This window comes from Neofelis nebulosa, chromosome 11 (assembly GCF_028018385.1).
Source record: "Neofelis nebulosa isolate mNeoNeb1 chromosome 11, mNeoNeb1.pri, whole genome shotgun sequence".
NCBI classification, from domain to species: Eukaryota; Metazoa; Chordata; class Mammalia; order Carnivora; family Felidae; genus Neofelis; species Neofelis nebulosa.
The window spans coordinates 58,737,469-58,755,220 of NC_080792.1; the positions used below are offsets into that span (position 1 = coordinate 58,737,469).

The 17,752-nt window shown below is 45.2% G+C and overlaps 1 protein-coding gene across 6 annotated transcripts in view; it reads left to right on the plus strand.

The window, feature by feature from the left end:
- PTPRM (protein tyrosine phosphatase receptor type M) overlaps positions 1-17,752 on the plus strand; it is a 795,639-nt gene that overhangs the window by 748,986 nt on the left and 28,901 nt on the right. For 4 of the 6 annotated variants that reach the window (XM_058692682.1, XM_058692677.1, XM_058692679.1 and 1 more), the window contains 2 exons: positions 14,369-14,485; positions 15,210-15,260. In XM_058692682.1, the coding sequence (XP_058548665.1) occupies positions 14,369-14,485; positions 15,210-15,260 (168 nt within the window). The remainder of the gene's footprint in view (positions 1-14,368; positions 14,486-15,209; positions 15,261-17,752) is intronic. The other 2 variants (XM_058692678.1, XM_058692680.1) reach the window with 1 other exon arrangement.

Here is a 17,752-nt window from a genome sequence, read left to right on the forward strand (position 1 = left end):
GCATCCAGAGGGCTGGTCTTCAGTTCATCCTTATGAGAGGTGACAGCGTTTCCTCTGAGCCAGGAGAACAGAGACAGATGAGGGTGCATTTCAATAAACAGAACCAAAACATAAAGAGAAAACTTGAACCAGCACCCTCTCCTGATGGTGTCCGTTTTCCCCGGTGACGATAGGAGCAAGGCCCTGGGCTGAGAGACTTAAGGAAGTTGGACAAATCGCTATTTTAGGGAGGCCCAGGAACGCCAGGGGAGGGGGCCAGCCTGGAGTAGGAGCTGGCATGCTGCTGTCTTAGGAAGAAGGTACGAATCGGGGAGGATGTCAGCAAGATGAGGTCGGTGGCAGCAGGACCAAGCTGCACGGGAATCTGGGGCGGCCGGGAGCCGGAGTCCTCGCAGAACTGACAGAGGGGAACACTAGGGCCTTGGGGGCATCTCTCAGGGACTAAACCAAGTGGGTTCTCACCGCCCGGCCTTAGTTTACGCATCCTCGCAATGAACAGAAATGGGCCCAGTGACCTCTAAAATTCCGTGTTTGTATGAGGAACGTTTGTATGTTTCTTGTTTACGTTCTGGCTGGAGACCCACTTGAATAACAGACGGCATCTGCAGCTCAGATCTGTTTTAATGCCCGTGGCCTAGGGACCTCCCTGGTGCTCACTGCCTCCGCTCTGAACACCAGCAGCGGGGAGGAAAGTGTGGAGTCTGGATTCTCAAAAGGGAATGAATTCAGTAGAAGGACAGGAGGGTCGCTTCCTCAGGACAGAGCTGTCCACTCCTATTTATTCCGCACTAGTATACATGAATTTTGTAGGTCTGGAGCAGAATACCGCAGTGGGTGATTAAGTACCAACAGGACGAATTCTGTTGGTGTTCTATGTCTATTTAATTTGTGCAGACCGTAAAGATGCTCGGTTTATAATTTATAAACTTTCTTTTCAAAAATGATCTAATCTGACTACAGTAAATTAGGATTTTGAGAGAAGGTACTCTTTTCGAAAGTTCTCAAAAATGTCTATAACGATGCCTTGGGTTAGCAACCGGCACAATCAAGCAGTCTTCCCTTCCATACACATTTCTGACCGGCAGCACCACATCTGTCTCTTTGCATGCCGCAGGAAGGGGGTTTGGGGAGAATGTGGCTCCTTTGGAGAACTCTTGCAGAGTCATCTAATAGAGATATCTATGTACACCCCATCATGTTCTGTGTAGCTGCAAGTATGACTTTTGCATCTGGAAAACTATCTCCTTATGCACGGAAATAGTTATCTTACTCTCCCCAGATCCGTTAGAGAACCCTGATTGTTACTTAAGGCCCACCAACCCAGTTTGGATAGCCAGTTTATTTAATTGAAAGGTAAACTGTGGTATAAAGGACATGCAAAAATGGATACAGTTGTAAAATAAATTCATTTCACTAGGAGACACTTCATTGACTACTAAATTGAGTGACAATTTTGAAAAATGTGAGACTAAAGGAAACAGATACTCTCAGAATAAAGCAAGGAGAAAACCACGTAACTTTGTTCTTCAATCTTACTGAAGGTTTATTATGTCCTTTTTAAAATTTTTTTTAATGTTAATTTATTTTTGAGAGCAAGAGAAAGAGGACGCATAAGTGGCAGAGGGGGAGAGAGAGAGAGGGAGACACAGAATCTGAAGCAGGCTCTGGGCTCTGAACTGTCAGCACAGAGACCAATGCAGGGCTCGAAGTCACAAACTGTTGAGATCATGACCTGAGCCAAAGTCGGCCACTTAACCAACTGAGCCACCCAGGCACCCCATGTTTTAAATTAAATTCTAAGTACTGCATTTTAGGGCTTAAAGTAATGAAGTTTCTTATGTAAAATATGATACCTCTAATGCTAACCCCAACTTCCAGAAAATTTCTAATAGTGTGCCTGTAAATAAATATGCATGTTTATATGAGCAAGAGTGTGTGTGTGTGTGTGTGTGTGTGTGTGTGTGTGTGTGTGTGTAATACCTACATTTTTTTTAAGACTAGCTATTGCCCTCCTCCACATTTGCTCACTTGGGTAACTAGACTAGACCTCTTTCAGAACTGCCACAATCCCTGCACCTGATCCAAGTTTCTTCCCAAATATATTCATATCTCTCTCTTTCCTTCTACCTTCCCCTCTCTCTCTCTCTCTCTCTCTCTCTGCCTCCCTCCTTCCCTTACTTGCACATCCTTACCTCAGTTTCAGAAATGCTCTCTGCCTTATTGGGAATAACCAGCTGTCATTCGTTCTAAGTGCAGACCATTGTGTCTTCTGGATTCTGTATGCATTGTCGCAGCGAATTAATGAATTTCCTGTGGGGAAGACAGGATCAGGCTCCTATCTTTTTCACACACCTCCTGTTTCTCTGATGGCATCCATGGCAGAAATCTTAACCCCTTGGAGTCTTTGTCCATCTCTCCTGTGGCTCTTCTGGGACAATTCCTTAATGTGCAGGTATCAGATGACCTCTCAACCTGCTGTAGGTGAGGGCCAGAAAAATAGAAGGGAAGATCCCCACCTTTAAGACATTTACAATCCAGGGGCGGCTGGGTGGCTCAGCTGGTTAAGTGTCCAACTTTAGCTCAGGTCATGATCTCACGGTTTGTGAGTTCAAGCCCTGTATGGGTGGCCCTGGGCTGACAGCTCAGAGCCTGGATCCTGCTTTGGATTCTGTGTCTCGTCTTTCTGTCCCTTCCCTGCTAGCACTCTCTCTTTCTCTCTCTTTCTTAAAAATAAAAATAAAAAAAATTTTTTAAAGGTTTAAAAAAAAGACATTTACAATCCAATATTAAAGGCATGACACACAGTTGCACACAAGAGAGAACAACACACCTTTGGGTACCATTTTGCCCTCCCCCACCAGACCCCAGGCCTCTGTGAGCAAAGACTAGCCTATCTCATCTGTGAGTCCCAAAAGGCCAGACACATAGAAAGTACTAGAAAATAGTCAGTAAATGTTTTTGAAGAAGTGGAAGAATAGTTACAAAAGAATATAAGCTAATGCAAAATAACCTATTTGGTACAAGGGAGATTTCTCTTTATTGATCTCCTTCCCTTGATTTCTTCCATGTTGGGAGAACAGGCTGAAATCTTAAGTCACACATGTGCGTACAACACGCTCATTATGGACGTGAATGAAGTTCAGTAAATCTACATTCAGCCCACCTAATGAACCCTTTTGCATTAAGTTCTTAACAGTTCGTCCTAATCATTTGTCCCTTTCAATAAAAAAAAAAAAAAGGCGAAGTGATTTTTTTACCCAGCTGATGATGAGTTATAAATCAGGCTTGGGAGCCAATGCTTAACCCGCTCTAAGTTATCTGATGCGTTCCTATCAGCCGTCTCCAATATTGCCACAGCGGCAGGATATTATAGGATGAAAGCAAATTTGCAGGTCTGAATAACAAGTGTTTCTCCAAATACACTCTCCTGGCTCCCTGGGTAACTGCCAGCTGCATGCAGTTCAGCTCTTTCAGTGTGGCCAAACCCATGGAGATGACTTTGTCGGAGTGCTGGCTTTTATGGTCATTACTGTCAAGCCCTGTCTCTTGCTGAACTGGCAGGTCCTGGAAAATCCTCGTGTTCATCTGTGTCGGTCCTTCCACCATATTCCCTGTTTTACCGGGCTGGCCTTAGACCCTCTCTCGTCTCACTCTGTTACGAACTTTATCTGCAGTTGTCTCTGGGGTGCATGGAGGTGGTCACCTGCCCTAGTGTCTATAAAACGCTTGAGAGTGTGGAGGGCCCGAGTGTGTAGCAGATGGACAGTGCACCTGGGACAAGAGCATCCTAGTCTGAGGCTTTTATAGCGCAGCCCCGGTCACGTTTGTACCTGCACAGGCAGCATACAGCTGTAGTTTGTTGGCAGCGTAATTGCATGAAATATGGGATGATCTCAAGGCTGCAGTAGGCCTCCACCTTTGTTCTGCTCACATGAGCACTCGGAAATTGGTTTTTCCCCTACTTTGCACACTGCAGGTATATCCTATTCTTGAATAATCTGTCGAAACCCACAGTAAATGGTGTCCTATCTGGAATGCAAAAAGTTTTTCCCACGTCTACTTTTTCGACCTGCTAACTTCATCTTCTGAGGCCTTGCTCTGCCCTTTAAGGCTTGGGGTTATCTGGCCAAGTAAATATGTGAGTCAATGTTGGGGGCCTCCCAGAGAAGAGGGCCAAAGACGCGAAAAAGTTCAGTGAATGGTTTTGTGACTATGCACAACTTCATTCTTTTGGGGTTTACCTCTCTTAGCTTCAGACTCTCTACCTTGAAATAGAAACAGAACCCTTATCACTTAAAATTATAGAAGGACAGAGAATTTTTCTTGTAGAAAAGCATGGTACGTTCATCATCTCACCAATGATAGATTCATTTCTGATGTTACAGGGTAGAGAGTCCAAAAACAAGAGTGAGTTTGTAGACGTTTCAATCCATTCAACTGGTTGAAGCACCTATTTCCCAAACTTAGGATACACTTATATAATGTACAGTCAAGAATTAGGCAGGTGCCTAAATTCTTCAAAGTCTCTTGCTCTGTTTAGCAATTCCTGTGATGACCTAAGGAAGAGTGCAAAGGAACAGATGAAGATATTGAGGCCCCCAGGGAGGCCGGTGACTCATAGAAGATCCTCTTTCATGCTTCCTTCACCCTTAGAGCTATTTACCTTCCCAAAGAGATTCATTGGAACAAGAGTATATCCCAGAGTATCTCAGAGGAATTTACCCCAGATCCATGCTTCTGAAATTAAAACTCATTGTCTTCCTTATCCTGGCATAGACTAGAGAGTGCGAGCTGTTGTAATCAATAGAGCACCCAGTGTGCTAGACTATGAGCTATTCCCTTTTTAATAATAGAGGTGTTGACACAATGGTAAGAGGGCACAATGCCAACCCCCACTAAGAGCTAGTGGAAATTCCTCACAGGCTAACCAGTGTGGTGGGTCTCTAGACCCTCACCATGGCTCTGTGATACAGGCATTGTGCTGTCCCCATTTCCCAGATAATAAACTAACGACTTCAGATGTTAAGAAACTGGCCCAAAGTTCCACAGCTGGTAACTGTCAGTTCACGACTGGAACTCCAGAACCACACTCTTGACCACTAATGCAATGTGGCTTCCAAAGAAACTCATTCTAGAGTCATGTAATTGGATCATTCTCAAACTTGAGATCATTTTAACAGTCGTGTAATCTACTTACCTTCTTCTACAAATAAGGAAACCGAGGACCAGGATGTTCCTGTGACTTTCACAGGGTCACACAGCTAGATTGTAATATAGCTAGAATTAGCCCCAAGCCCTCCTGCATGCCAACCGGGCCTCTTGCCATTACACTATGCTGTGTCATCATTAAATATATTTTTCAAGAGAGGTTAGAAATGCCTTTTTTTTATCAGTGGTCCTTAAAAATAAAATGTTAGATACCTCTGCCTAACAGAATGTGTGTATGGGTGTGTTTTCAAGAACATTTCTGGTCTGTAACTAATCCCAAGAGGTCACATCCTGGGAGCCTAGGAGAGGCATCTGGCCAAGTCCTTGAGCTCACCTGCTCTAGGAACCCTGAGGTGCATCTGTTATGGTGATCACCCCATCTGGCTTTTGCAGGCCGCTGTCTGCTGTCTACCCAGCGGCTGGTGACAGAGATGCCTGACACGTGAACCTGGGCGATCACCTGTCCCTAGCTCCCCTGTACCCAACCCACTCATACATGCATCCCAACGTCCGGCTTGCACTCTGCGCTTAGCAGTCCACCCTGCACGGCAGCTGGCTCGGCTGCACAGAGCCCCAAGGTGGTTCCAGTGATTATGCACGCTCACACAAAGGGACTAAGTATCCTTTAAAAATGTTGGTCCTGCAGAAATCCATTTTCTGCATTCTCCTCCGCTGCTCGAATACACACCTTCTATCCCTACACCATTTCTGTTATTTTAAATCATCGCACCAAAGTTAGCCAGGACAGTGTCAGAACAACTGGAGACCACGAAACGGGAACTGTACTTAACTGCTGTTGGGAGAATCCCATCCTTCCGGGCACCACCACCCCCTCCCGCCAGCCCAACAGGGACTCCGGACCACTCAGGCTTCCTGGAGATGCCTCTGCCAACTTTCACCATTTAGAACGCCTTCCCTAGTCCGTCCACCCATGGAAACTGAACTTCATCCTTCTGTTCTCATCTGTGATGTAGTCTCCCTTGTACAGGTTTGAATCTCTTCCTTTAGAATTAATATTCTTTCCTCTGACTTCCAATAGCAGTTTTTATTTGTTAGTTTTCACAAACATTCACTTGTGCCAAGCATGTTCTCAGAGCTTTACAAACAAGAATCTAGTTAATCTTGATAAAACTTTATTATTATCCCCATTTTACAAAGGGAGAAACGGAGCCACAGAGAGGTTTGGTAACATGCCAACGGTCACACAGCCGAAAAAAGAGGCCAAGCTTTGAACCCAAACACTTGGCTCTGGGGAATGTATCCATGACTACTAAGCTTGCCTCTCATTCTGCTGTGAGTCAGAATCCGATTTGTAATTTACATACCTGTCTCTTCACAAGCATTAGAACCATAGCTCATTCCTCTCTTTACCCCAGCGATGTCTGGTTTGGGTTCTGCTCATCGTGGGCTTTTGAGGCTGTCTGGATGATTGGCAGGACAGCCTAGATGCCACTGTCGTGAGCTCAGACACAGGCTTGGCTACATCGAAGGCACAGTGTCGACCACCTAAATTTCTAAGTCCGTCTTTTCATATCTCCAAGCTTCAGATTATGTATTCATAAAATAGAGATAATGCTATGGCCCCACAAAATTAGTGCAAGGTGGCATGCAGTCAGATCATTCTAGAACTTAGAATGATGGTAACCTCCGTATGGTCTAGCCAGAGCTCTTTTTGCAACTCGCACCAAGTCAACAGAAAACTTTATGAACTGAGAAGTCCCGTGTAGATCTAAATTGTTACCCTGGTACAAATGAAGACTCCCAATGAGAGACAAAAATATGGATTCTTTTTCTCAAAAAATATATCAGATTTCACTCTAAGAAATACCGCCTCGGGAGATACATAGATATAAATATAGATGCAGATGTAGATATAGATACGCACGTGATGTTATCATTGCTTAAAAGGTTTCTGAAACTCATCTTTCAGAATGATCTTTAGAGTATGTGACCCGCTCTTTCTGTTGTCCTTAGCAGTGGGGAATGTCCCTCCTATGGCGGGAGGACTTACATTTGGGGAATAGCTAAAAGTCAAAGCCAGATCTACTGAGTAAGATGAGGACAAGCCGTCTGGATATATGTGGAGCTGACGCTTACTGATCTAGCTGGACTCTAGATCTAGGACGCTATTCATCCACATGAAGTAGAGAGAAAAGGGACAAGACAGATTCCTCAGGTGGTCTGCAAGTGGACATTTAAAATGCCACAAGAGTCACATCAGCCCATGCGTTTCTTTGCGGTTGGTGAAAACGAACGTTACGGACATGGGACATGGGTGTGGCCTTGTGCGTCATTGTAGGCAGTGTATGTAACATCAATTAATCGGTGTGGTTGGCAAACCAGATAGACAGCCAGAAGCTTTGCAGGTGGGGAGGGGAGTTCAACAGGAGCTTGAAGGCGTGAAAGGGGGATTTACTCAGGCTATGAAGTGCTTTTCTCAAATTCAAACTTTCCCGACCTCCGGAAGTTCGGGATCTAGTGCCAGTTTTGAAACGGTTTTCAAGGACGTTGCCCAAGGGAAGCCCCAGGGCCATAGGAAACAGGTCTGGAACTAGGAACTAGGAACTAGGGACCCTCTTATGAACCAGGTACTTGTGCAAAGTATTGCTATGTATTATCTCAGGTGATCTTCCCAACCTCCCTAAGAAATCAGTGCTATTGTCTTCTTTTCCACGGGAGACAACTGGGGCTCCCAGAGCGTAAGTCACTGGCTACGACACCACAAGCTAACTGGCAAGAAAAATAAAGCGATTGCTTGTCTATATGACTCCATCACACTGAGACCTAAGCAATCTGTATCTTCAGGGTATTTAAATGAATGAATGTTTTTATTGCTGTGAGAGCACTATAAAAAATTGGGGGAGGGGTCATAATAAATCTGTTCTCTTGGGATCCTGACTGCCAGCTGTTCTTGGCTAGGGCTCTTTTTGGTAACTGTGCTTGTAGCAGTGTTCTAGCTCTTGCTATCCCAGATCTCTATCAGAGCTGTACTCAGCTGGCCCTGAACATAGGACTGTGGTCGTTCTGTCTTTGGATGGCTCTTGTTTTTGTTTTTGTTTTTTTTTTTAAAAAAGGCTGTTGAAAACCTCTTGACAAATGAAAACTTTTAACAGTAACTTTTTCTTTTTCTTTTTCTTCTCTTCTACCCCTTTACAGATGTGTTTATTAGATCACACTATGGTACCCCCAGTTTAAGAGCTCACATTCAATTCCGTAAGCCTTCTTACTCATGAGTTTCTTAGCAAAACGAGTCCTGGGACCCATGCACAGTGCACGTAAATAGACCTTCCCATTCTGCCCCAGGCTCCTTCCTGCCAGCTGCTAGGGTTGGTGATATAGAAGGCACCAGCAGAAACACAGCAGTTTGTGATCCTGGATAAAAATGAGCAATGGTTTCTGTTCTTCCCTCCAGCCCCCAGCCCCCGCCCAGCATACCCTCTCTTGCTCCTGATGAGGCAAGGTAGCTAAAATTATTGCTTTCCACTTGGTATCGGTTCCTGAAGCCAGACCTGGCAGAAGTTATAATCCGCTTTGAGTTGCCTCCGCTCAGAGAGCCTTGAACCTGGGGCTAGCGCCTGGGTCTGTAGCCTCTCCCTCGCCCGCCGCCCATCTAGCTCATTTCCTGGAGCAAGTCCCTAGCCCTCCCTGTGCCTGCCTTTCTTCTGTTTCTTTATTTTCGGGCAGGAGAAATGGAAGGAATGAAGAGGACAGGAGGAAGGCCGGCCCTGACCGGTGCTGGCTCTCCCTCTCTGGCCAGTCGCTTGCCCTCCCTGAGCCACTCTGTGCAGCCGCAGTCAGGAGAACGCAGTGATTTCCAGTGCTGAAATCCAAGCATGAGAGCCTTCAGTGAGGCAGCTGTAATGGTCTTGAAAATGAGTGTTTGGAAGCTGGCTCTCTCTGGGACTCCTCCCAGCTCTATTGGATAAGAGTCTCCTCCCTGCAAATCACAGACACCATTTCCTAAATTCTGTTGAGAGTTCATCAAACCACCCTTGTGGAAGACCGGACTGCTCCCCAATCCTCCTGGTCCCCAGAATATTGTTTGCAGGGAAAGAACAGTAAAGGAAGACTGGAGTCTCTACTGGTTTTGTTTTCCCCTCAGAAACCATGCACACATGTCAAAGCGTTTTCCTTCTTCCTTCTCTGGAGAACCCTACTTCACCTCTCTAGACTTTTTGTGGACTTCTTGCCCTCTGAAGTCCCGTGATCACCTGTAGTCCAGATCACAAAATTATCACTTAATAATGAAAAGGGCTGCCTGGGTGGCTCCGTCAGTTGAGTGTCCAACTCTTGATTTCGGCTCACGGTTCGTGAGTTCAAGCCCTACGTTGCGCTCTGTGCTGACCGTGCAGAGCCTGCTTGGGATCCTCTGTCTCTCCTCTCTCTCTGCCTCTCTCTCTCTTTCTCTCTCTCTCTCTCCAAAATAAATAAATAAACTTTAAAAGAAGAAGAAGAAGAAAAGAAGAATATCCATTATTTGAATGAAACATCACTGGAACAGATGTTTTAACTACATTATATTCCTTAATACAGTGGTTGCCAAACTTCTCTGCACTTGGGAGTCGCCTGGGAAGCTACAAGGAACTAACGCCTCTGTCTCACCCCAGAAATAATGATTTAATTGGCACAGAGCACGGCCTGGGCTCTGGAATTTAATAACCATCCTCTAAAGTGATTCTAATGTGCAGACAAATTTGGCAATCCCTCCCTTAATCTTCGAATGACTGACATAGGAACTGAAATCATCCCCTCTTTACAGACGAAGAGCCAAAGGTGGAGCAAACTTGAGTCCTTACCCAGCCCCATATCAGCCTTAATGAGAGCCAGACTCTGCAGTCAACTTGCCTGTTGTCCGAATCCAGCTACTCGGTGTGTGGTCCACAGGCCGGCAGCGCCACCTGGGAGCTGGTCTGAAATGCAAATTCTGGGGCCCCACAGTGAATCAGAAACTGGGGTGACGCCCTGCTTGTTTTAACAAGCCCTCCAGGGCATTCCATTGCCTGCTGAAGTTTGAGAACCTGCTCAAGAGATGTCAGGATGCCCGGTCGGTAATGGTAATGCGCTGCCAGCCTAAGGAGCATAAAACCCCTAGGGGTCCTTTGACTTGACTGTATATGGGATCATCTGGGCTGCTGGTTGAAAATGATCAGCTTCGAAGATTTTTTTTCTTTATTTTAGGCAGTTAGAAATGCCGGAACTATTCTGCTTTCTGTCCTGTTTCACGTTTGTGAATTTTAAAGCCAACAAAGACACGCCCACATCATCTTGGAGGCAGAGATTTCCTCCTGCACCCCGGCAGCTCTCCCTGGTGATGGGCAGGCAGCAGCGCCCAGAGGCTGATGCCTGGTTGATAACCCGGTGGAACCAGCCCTGGGGCGCCCAGGTAATTAGATGAGCCTGATCAGAGCCTTGCTTTCCAGGATGGAGACTGTTGCCTTCCATAATCAGAGTGCATGGGAGGCACAGCCTGTCCTAGAAGCTGGGCAGGTAGCGCCCGCTGCAAAAGGCAGCCAGGCCTGGCGAGAGATCAGAGGAAAGAAGCATCTGGTTCTGCGGTCCCTGGGCTCCAACAGGTGCCCCTCAAACCATTGGGCCTAACATCTCTGTATGCAGACCCTAGAGGCCAGGAGGTGACTCAGGCCCCAGATTTCCCCAGGCATGGAAAGGCTGCATCTAGAAAAGCATAACTTCCTCTTACCTTTTTTTTTTTTTTTTTGGTAGCAAAATAATAACTTGACACCAGTCCAAGCAGTGAAAAAGACACTAAAAGGAACCCAATTTAGAAAGGTTTTTAGTAGGCTAAAAACAGATGTGGCAAGCCATTTCAGGATATTGCGGGAGATGAGATGGAGAGGGCGGGATTCGAAATGGCTCGTGCGCCTCTTCTGGGCCCGCCCAGCCAGGTGCCTCTGCACAGGACAAAGCTCTGCCCGTAATGCCTTCTGGAAGGAAGCAACCCCAAGGCTTCCTTTCTGTGAGTCACGGGTGGTGTGATGCATGCGGCGCAGAGTTAGCGTGGGGAGCACTCAGAGCTGCCGGGGTCTCTCGCGGGTCACCTGGAAGGCAGCGGCACTTGTCCCTGGGGGGGGGGGGGGGCGCCGCTGTAGCCAGAGCCCCAGGGCCACCTCCTGGCCCCCAGGACCGCTTCCTGCCGCAGACATGTGGGACGCCCCGGCTGCATCTGACCGGTGGGGGCGGGGGGGGGGGGGGGAGAGGCACAGGGGATGTGGAGGGGAGAGCAGGCAGAGCCCGCCACGGAGGGTGCATAGGGGTGACATTCCCTGTGGAACCCCAGCTCGCCCGAGGGAATCGGAAGAACGGTCCCAAAAAGAAACGCTAAGCCTTCAGTACATTGCAGGGGCTTTTGGTGTCCCCGCCTCCAAGGTGTTGAAGCCCCTGGCACCCGTATTTGTTGAAAATCTTTAGATGGGGAGGATAAGGAACTAAAACACAAGATGACCTTGCGATATGTCCTACATCGATTGCATTCAAACAAGGCGTCTTTATTAGATAAGATACACCCAGTACGCATAGGATGCAGGTGTGAGTGTTTTTATTCTCTTGTAATTTTCGGAGAAATACATAGGTGTGTTTTTTTTTTAATTGTACGTTCATAACATCGAAAACTTTAATTTTAGAAGTGCCCATATATACTCCATTTGTATCTATCCACTGCCTTCGGCTTGCGTAACTGGAATCACAAAAGGGTAAAGCAAGTCTCCCAATATAGAAGGGACCCCCCCGTACGTACCTTATAAGTGTCTTTGTTCATTAGCACTGTGAAGCACTGTGAAGTAATTGTGCGTTCTGTATGCGAAATTAGGGTTGCCGTCAAATTAGACATCACCGCAAATATGCATGGTCTGCCCAGATTCACTTTACATGTAGGAGAGGAACTGGAGAAATTATCCCTGTTATTCTGGAGTATTTTAAATGCAGCAAAGGTATCATAATATAAATCTTTGACATATTATATATAAGCCATAATACTTATATCTATAAGTTTATAAAGTCACAGATATTGTTTCCAGGAGGAAAAAAGAAAAAGACTCCCAAAGAAGACTAAAAATTTAATGAGGACAGGGACTGTCTTTGCCTTAACACTCCACTGTGTCCCCAGCCCCGAACATGTCTGGCTTACATCTTGCCAAGTAAAGCTAATAAAGCTTACATAGAACTGTACTGAATCAGCTGCCAGAAAGTTTCCTGAGGAAGCAGCTAAGATAGTGACCACTCCTGTCCCGCACTTGAAACATTAGTGTACCAAGGTGCTTGGCATTCTGGAAAAGGCCATCTCAGCCCAAACTTCTGTTTGTAAACTCTCCCAATCTGGGATTTTCCTTCCTACACTGATCCTATGATTTGCTCCATGAGATCAATTCTACATGGATCTACTTTAGCACGTAGGGGATACAATGGCAGATTTTGCAGGACTTGCAAAAATAAGCAATTCAACACCCTTTGCATGCTGACCAGTAATAAGCAGGACCAGGCAGTGTAAGAAGGGGGTCCTACTAACAGAACAGGCACGCTTTATCAGAGGATCAAGAAGAGAGAGAGGTCCGGGAGCTCACATCCTTAGAGGAAACACTTTGAAGGGGTGTGGCATTTGAGATGTACTCTGAAGAATGGTAAGAATCTTCAGCTGGGAGGGTACGAATGGGAGAATAGTCCAAGCCGAAGGAATGGGATGAGTAGCTGGGATCTGGGCAAACCATTTGTCTTTAGACATCAAATACATGGTGGTAAAAAGGACAGTAGTAAAAGATATAGCAGAAAATGTTCATTGTGGCCAAATAAATAAAAGGTCCTTACATACCGGGCTAAATTTCATTTCTGTTTAATTTCACGGGCAGTCATTGGAAATAGAAGCTTCTTGAGCAGAGCGAGTGAATGCCACTGGGATTACACTTTGGAATGGTTCTTCTGGGTTGGTATGGGGAGAGTGTCCACGTAGGAAGTACCAGAGTCCGAACTAAGATTGTGACAGAGGGAACAAAAAGTCAGAAAACATATTGGAGAGAGAATTCAAAAATCCTCTTAGACTTGGCCGTTGGTTTTGGAGAAGGAATAGGCAGGTTTTGTGCCTGGGTAACTACAGAAATCATGGTGTCGTTGACCTGGGGAGTCAGTGGAGGACAGCTGATGGGGGACCAGGGATCCTCTTTTGGACACATTGCCTTTGTGGCGGTGCTGGCAGGACCTCCGTGGGAAATGCCCACAAAACAAGTTTGAAATTGAATTCAGCACTTGGAGAAACAGGGCCAGAGGTACAGAAGTCATCCACGGAGGAACAGCGACAGGAATGGATAAAAGCTGTCGGGAATTCAGGACAGAATTGCAGAGGCTAAGGACAGAGCCCCAGGGACAGCCCCCTTGGCCTGGCCCAGCCTCCTGCTCTTCTTCCAGGCTTCCATGAGCTCTGGGAGAGCTACAGGATGAAAAATCCATTTCTAGAAGGGGCCAAGTCCAACAAATTCCTTCCACCTGAAATATCTTTAGATTACAGGCTTCTGGTAATATGGAAAGACGGCTCATATTTTACCAAGTTTTGTATATAGAATTTACTTAGATTAAAATGAAGGTGTAATTTTAACTTGGGAAAACCACATAGTGACTTTCTTCTTCAGGAAAAAGAAGAATCTCTAATCTTTACAGTCAGCTCTTTCCTGCGCACGCCTCCTCAAAAATGTTCAGGCAACTTCTGACCTAGAAGGAATTTTAAATTCAGAGGAGCTAAAAAAATGTTGTAAACTACCTTTTACCGTTTATTTTTCCAGGCGCTTCCCTGAACAGAGATAAACAGGAAATGAATGGTCACGGTACCTGGGATATTTGCAGTATAAATATAACTTGTTAACTTTAGACCATCTTCCTAGGCTTTACTACTCTTATAACTCAAACTTCGTTTTCTTCTGGGGTAAGAAAAGAAGCACAGGTGATCTAAAAAAAATAAACCTTGTTCTTAAGTGGACAACTTAACTTTTGTTTTCCTGTGCAAATTTTATCCTGTACATCATACTGTGGCCCATCATTTGGGGAACTCCAAAAAAGAAAACAAAACACACACACACACACACACACACACACACACACACACACACACACACACAAAAGGAAGACAACCCTAAAGCCTTCATTTCCTTTGTGTTTTCTAAAGGTCAAATGCTGCAAATACTGGCCAGATGACACAGAGATATATAAAGACATTAAAGTGACCCTAATAGAAACAGAACTACTGGCAGAATATGTGATAAGAACATTTGCTGTTGAAAAGGTAAGTTTTCACACTACTTTGAAAAGCTATGGTCAGATGTTAGTGGTGCTAGCCTCATTAACTTCTCTAGGATAATTTATACCTGGTCACACCTGAATGCAGGTAGGCTCTATCTAGTGATTTCTCAAGATTGCATCTTGCCTTTGGATTCTATAATAGCTCAGTTCCATCTTTGAAGCGAATCATGCCCATTTCATAAGAATCTATGTTTTGCTACCAAATCAAAAGATAACGCCGATCTGTCTATCTCCCTCTTCCATTTAACCTGGTTGATATTGTTCGGCCCATCGCTCTTTCCTTGTTCACAGTTTGATAAATGTCCTTCATGTCGTACGTCCATATGGGTTTCCCAGTAGTGAGTTAGTATCAGTGCTGAGACACAGGTCCTAACCCCTCCTGGAACCACCCCCCCTGCTGCCCCGCCCCCCTGCTTCCTTGAGGCTTTTCAAGCCTACAGTTCCGTGTGGACTGTTGGATCTTCCAAGCGGAAGTGACCTACCTGGAAACAGAAGTAGACGTGGGACGTGTTGCATGAACCAGCCCCTTCATTCATCCTCACTGTCATACTGGTTTTAGCCTCTGTACTTGCTGGTGTTGGGTCGTGAATGCTGTGCTATGGCTCTACTCTGCCTCATCCCATGTGCATGGATGGGGCCTCTTCTCTGGGAAGCACTGTAGGGCATAACAGGGAATTTCCTTATTCCCCCTCTTTCTGCTGACATAGGGAGGGGCCGGAAGTGAAGCAAACTGCAGTCCATCCACAGAAGTGGCACAGGTAGGCTGTGGGGAGAGTGGAGGTGATGTGACTGAGAAACATTCTGCCTTCCAGTCCTCATCTTGCCTTCGGTGAAGGGGACACACAGTTTTGTCTCGGAGGTCCGCAGACTTCTCCATCAAGAGCTGATTGTCCGTAACCGAGCCCTGCGCCGGAAGTAACAGTTTTGTCGTGGATTTGTTCAGTGAAAGTTTGTTCTGATTTAATAACAGCAGGTGGCCTTGGAGGACCTGGGCTAAAAGTACACCGCTGGGCAGTTGGCCCTTGGCCTTCCTCCTTACTCTAATTTTCGTCGCATCTAAGTGCAATTTTGTAGATTAATGAGACCCTTTTTGGAAAATCAAGGAAATTGCCACATCTGCTTTTCGGCTAATTTACCCTGATGTTTTGAACTACCCATCCCGGTTTTCAAATCCGTATTTGTCATAGAATCACAAGGCTGAAAAGACTTTAGTTTATTTTAATCTGTTTCTCATACTATTTAGCATTTTCTTTTCCTTAGCCTGTCTTTTTTAATAAGCAGGCAGGAGGCTTGGAGACTTCAAAGAATGTGGAGTTCTGGTTGACTCAGTTCTTCAAGTTCTGAACCTCACACTTTGATGTCGGGGTTTTTTTTTTTTTTCCTTCTTAGGCAGGATCGGAAAAAAAAACATGGAGGATTTTTGTATGGCTCTTGGCAAGAGCACTCATGAATAACTGCATTAAAACAGATAGTGATAAAAGACCCTCGATATTTTTTTCTTTAAAAAAAAAAAATCATCCAAAGCCATCACTTCAACATGGAGCTCTTTGAACAATAGTGGGCTCTCTAATAAGCTGAAAATGCATCTCTGTTGCTAAAGGAAGGGTTTGTTTGTTTCTTTGCTCTTTTTTTAACCTCTTATTGTACTCCCCTACATTCCCAGCTGCACAGAAATGTTTCTGAAATACCCAGTTATTTTCGTCGTCAGACAACCAGCGGAGAATCGGTGGAAGGAAGGGAAGGATGAGGAGCTTATTAAGGATTTGGGAGAAATCAAAATGACATGTTAGTGATTTTCTAACTGGGCAATTGAAATCGTTAAGGAAAACAAATCATTAGTACTTCTGTAGATCATTTCTTGTAGATTTTAAACTTTCTCATTAGAAGAGAAAGAAGAAGAAGAAGGAAAAAAAAAAAAAAAAACCAGTCAAGCATGTACTTTGAGAGGCCTGCAGTTCTGATTCTATTTTGAGAGTATTTTGCATCAAGGGACCCAAGGTGAAAAATGGATCTGGGCTCTACTCTGCAAAACTAGCAGACAATTGCAATTTGAAACTGAGGAGTTCTCGTTATGCATGGGATTGTCATCTTTCCTTTCTCCTGCAGCTGATGACTCAAAGCTAAATAGATTTTAAATAACAAAGTTGCCATTCTGTCAGGAGGAAGACAGCTCAAAAGTCTCGTGGATCTAGGCTGCCGTGGATCTAGGCTGCCGGGTGAATCTATGCCCTGCCCTGACCATCCTGGCAGAAAGGAAGTTGACAATGGCCACCAAAGTCTCCCTACCCGGGAGATGCCTGGAACTCAGAGAAGGCAGTAGGAATACCGCCCTGCTGTTTGACCTGCTACACTCAGAACATGTAGTTGGTGATTCATTCATTCCACAAATATTTCTTAAGCACCCCCTTTGGGCTAGGCACTATTACGTCTTGGGTTCTTCCTTCCTATTGTATTTACGTGGAAAAGGAAGTAAATATCATTTATATTTTACGTAACATTAATCCTTGTTATAACGAAAAGTAAACAAAAAATATAACTGATACCAAGTTGGGATATCGAGGCTGCCATCAGTGATCACATTTGGTAATTTTCCCCCCCAAATATATTACAAAACAGCAAATGGAGAAATTGCCACGTCGATCAACAAGAATGAGACCTGGCTCAGAAGCAATCACCTTTGCTAATCTTGTCAATAGTAAACATATTAGAGGGTAGAGGTTTATTTAAGGAAAATGTTTTCTGTATCCAAGAAACTAGCATTTGCCTGGCTCAGAAAATGAGTCATAGATCAGTGGGGGGCCCATCTCCTGATGGCTGGGGTTCCAGACTTGGTGGATGCTGGAGCTGAAATTTAGCAAAGTTAGGAAGAGAAGATCTCGAAAACTAAAAATAAACTGTGTATGGAAGAAATAAAGGCCCTCTTGTCCTCTTTGGAATAAATACATGTATATTATAGGCTTTCCCATTTCATGGGACCACCCCTGCCCCAGTCGTCACATGTAAAGCCCAAGGGGGCTTTCTAAGGAGTTTGGTGGGTGATATAGGCTCAACGATTTGTCTTCTGGTAGAGATTTGGGGACTGGTGCAGATTACATGGTTTCAGTAATAAGACATGTAGGCTCCCAACCACCGAGTGGTACTACTCTGGAGCCACAGGGCATATTTAGATTTTTTTTTTTTTAACGTTTATTCATTTTTGAGAGACAGAGACAGAACATGAGCGGGGAAGAGGCAGAGCGAGGGAGACACA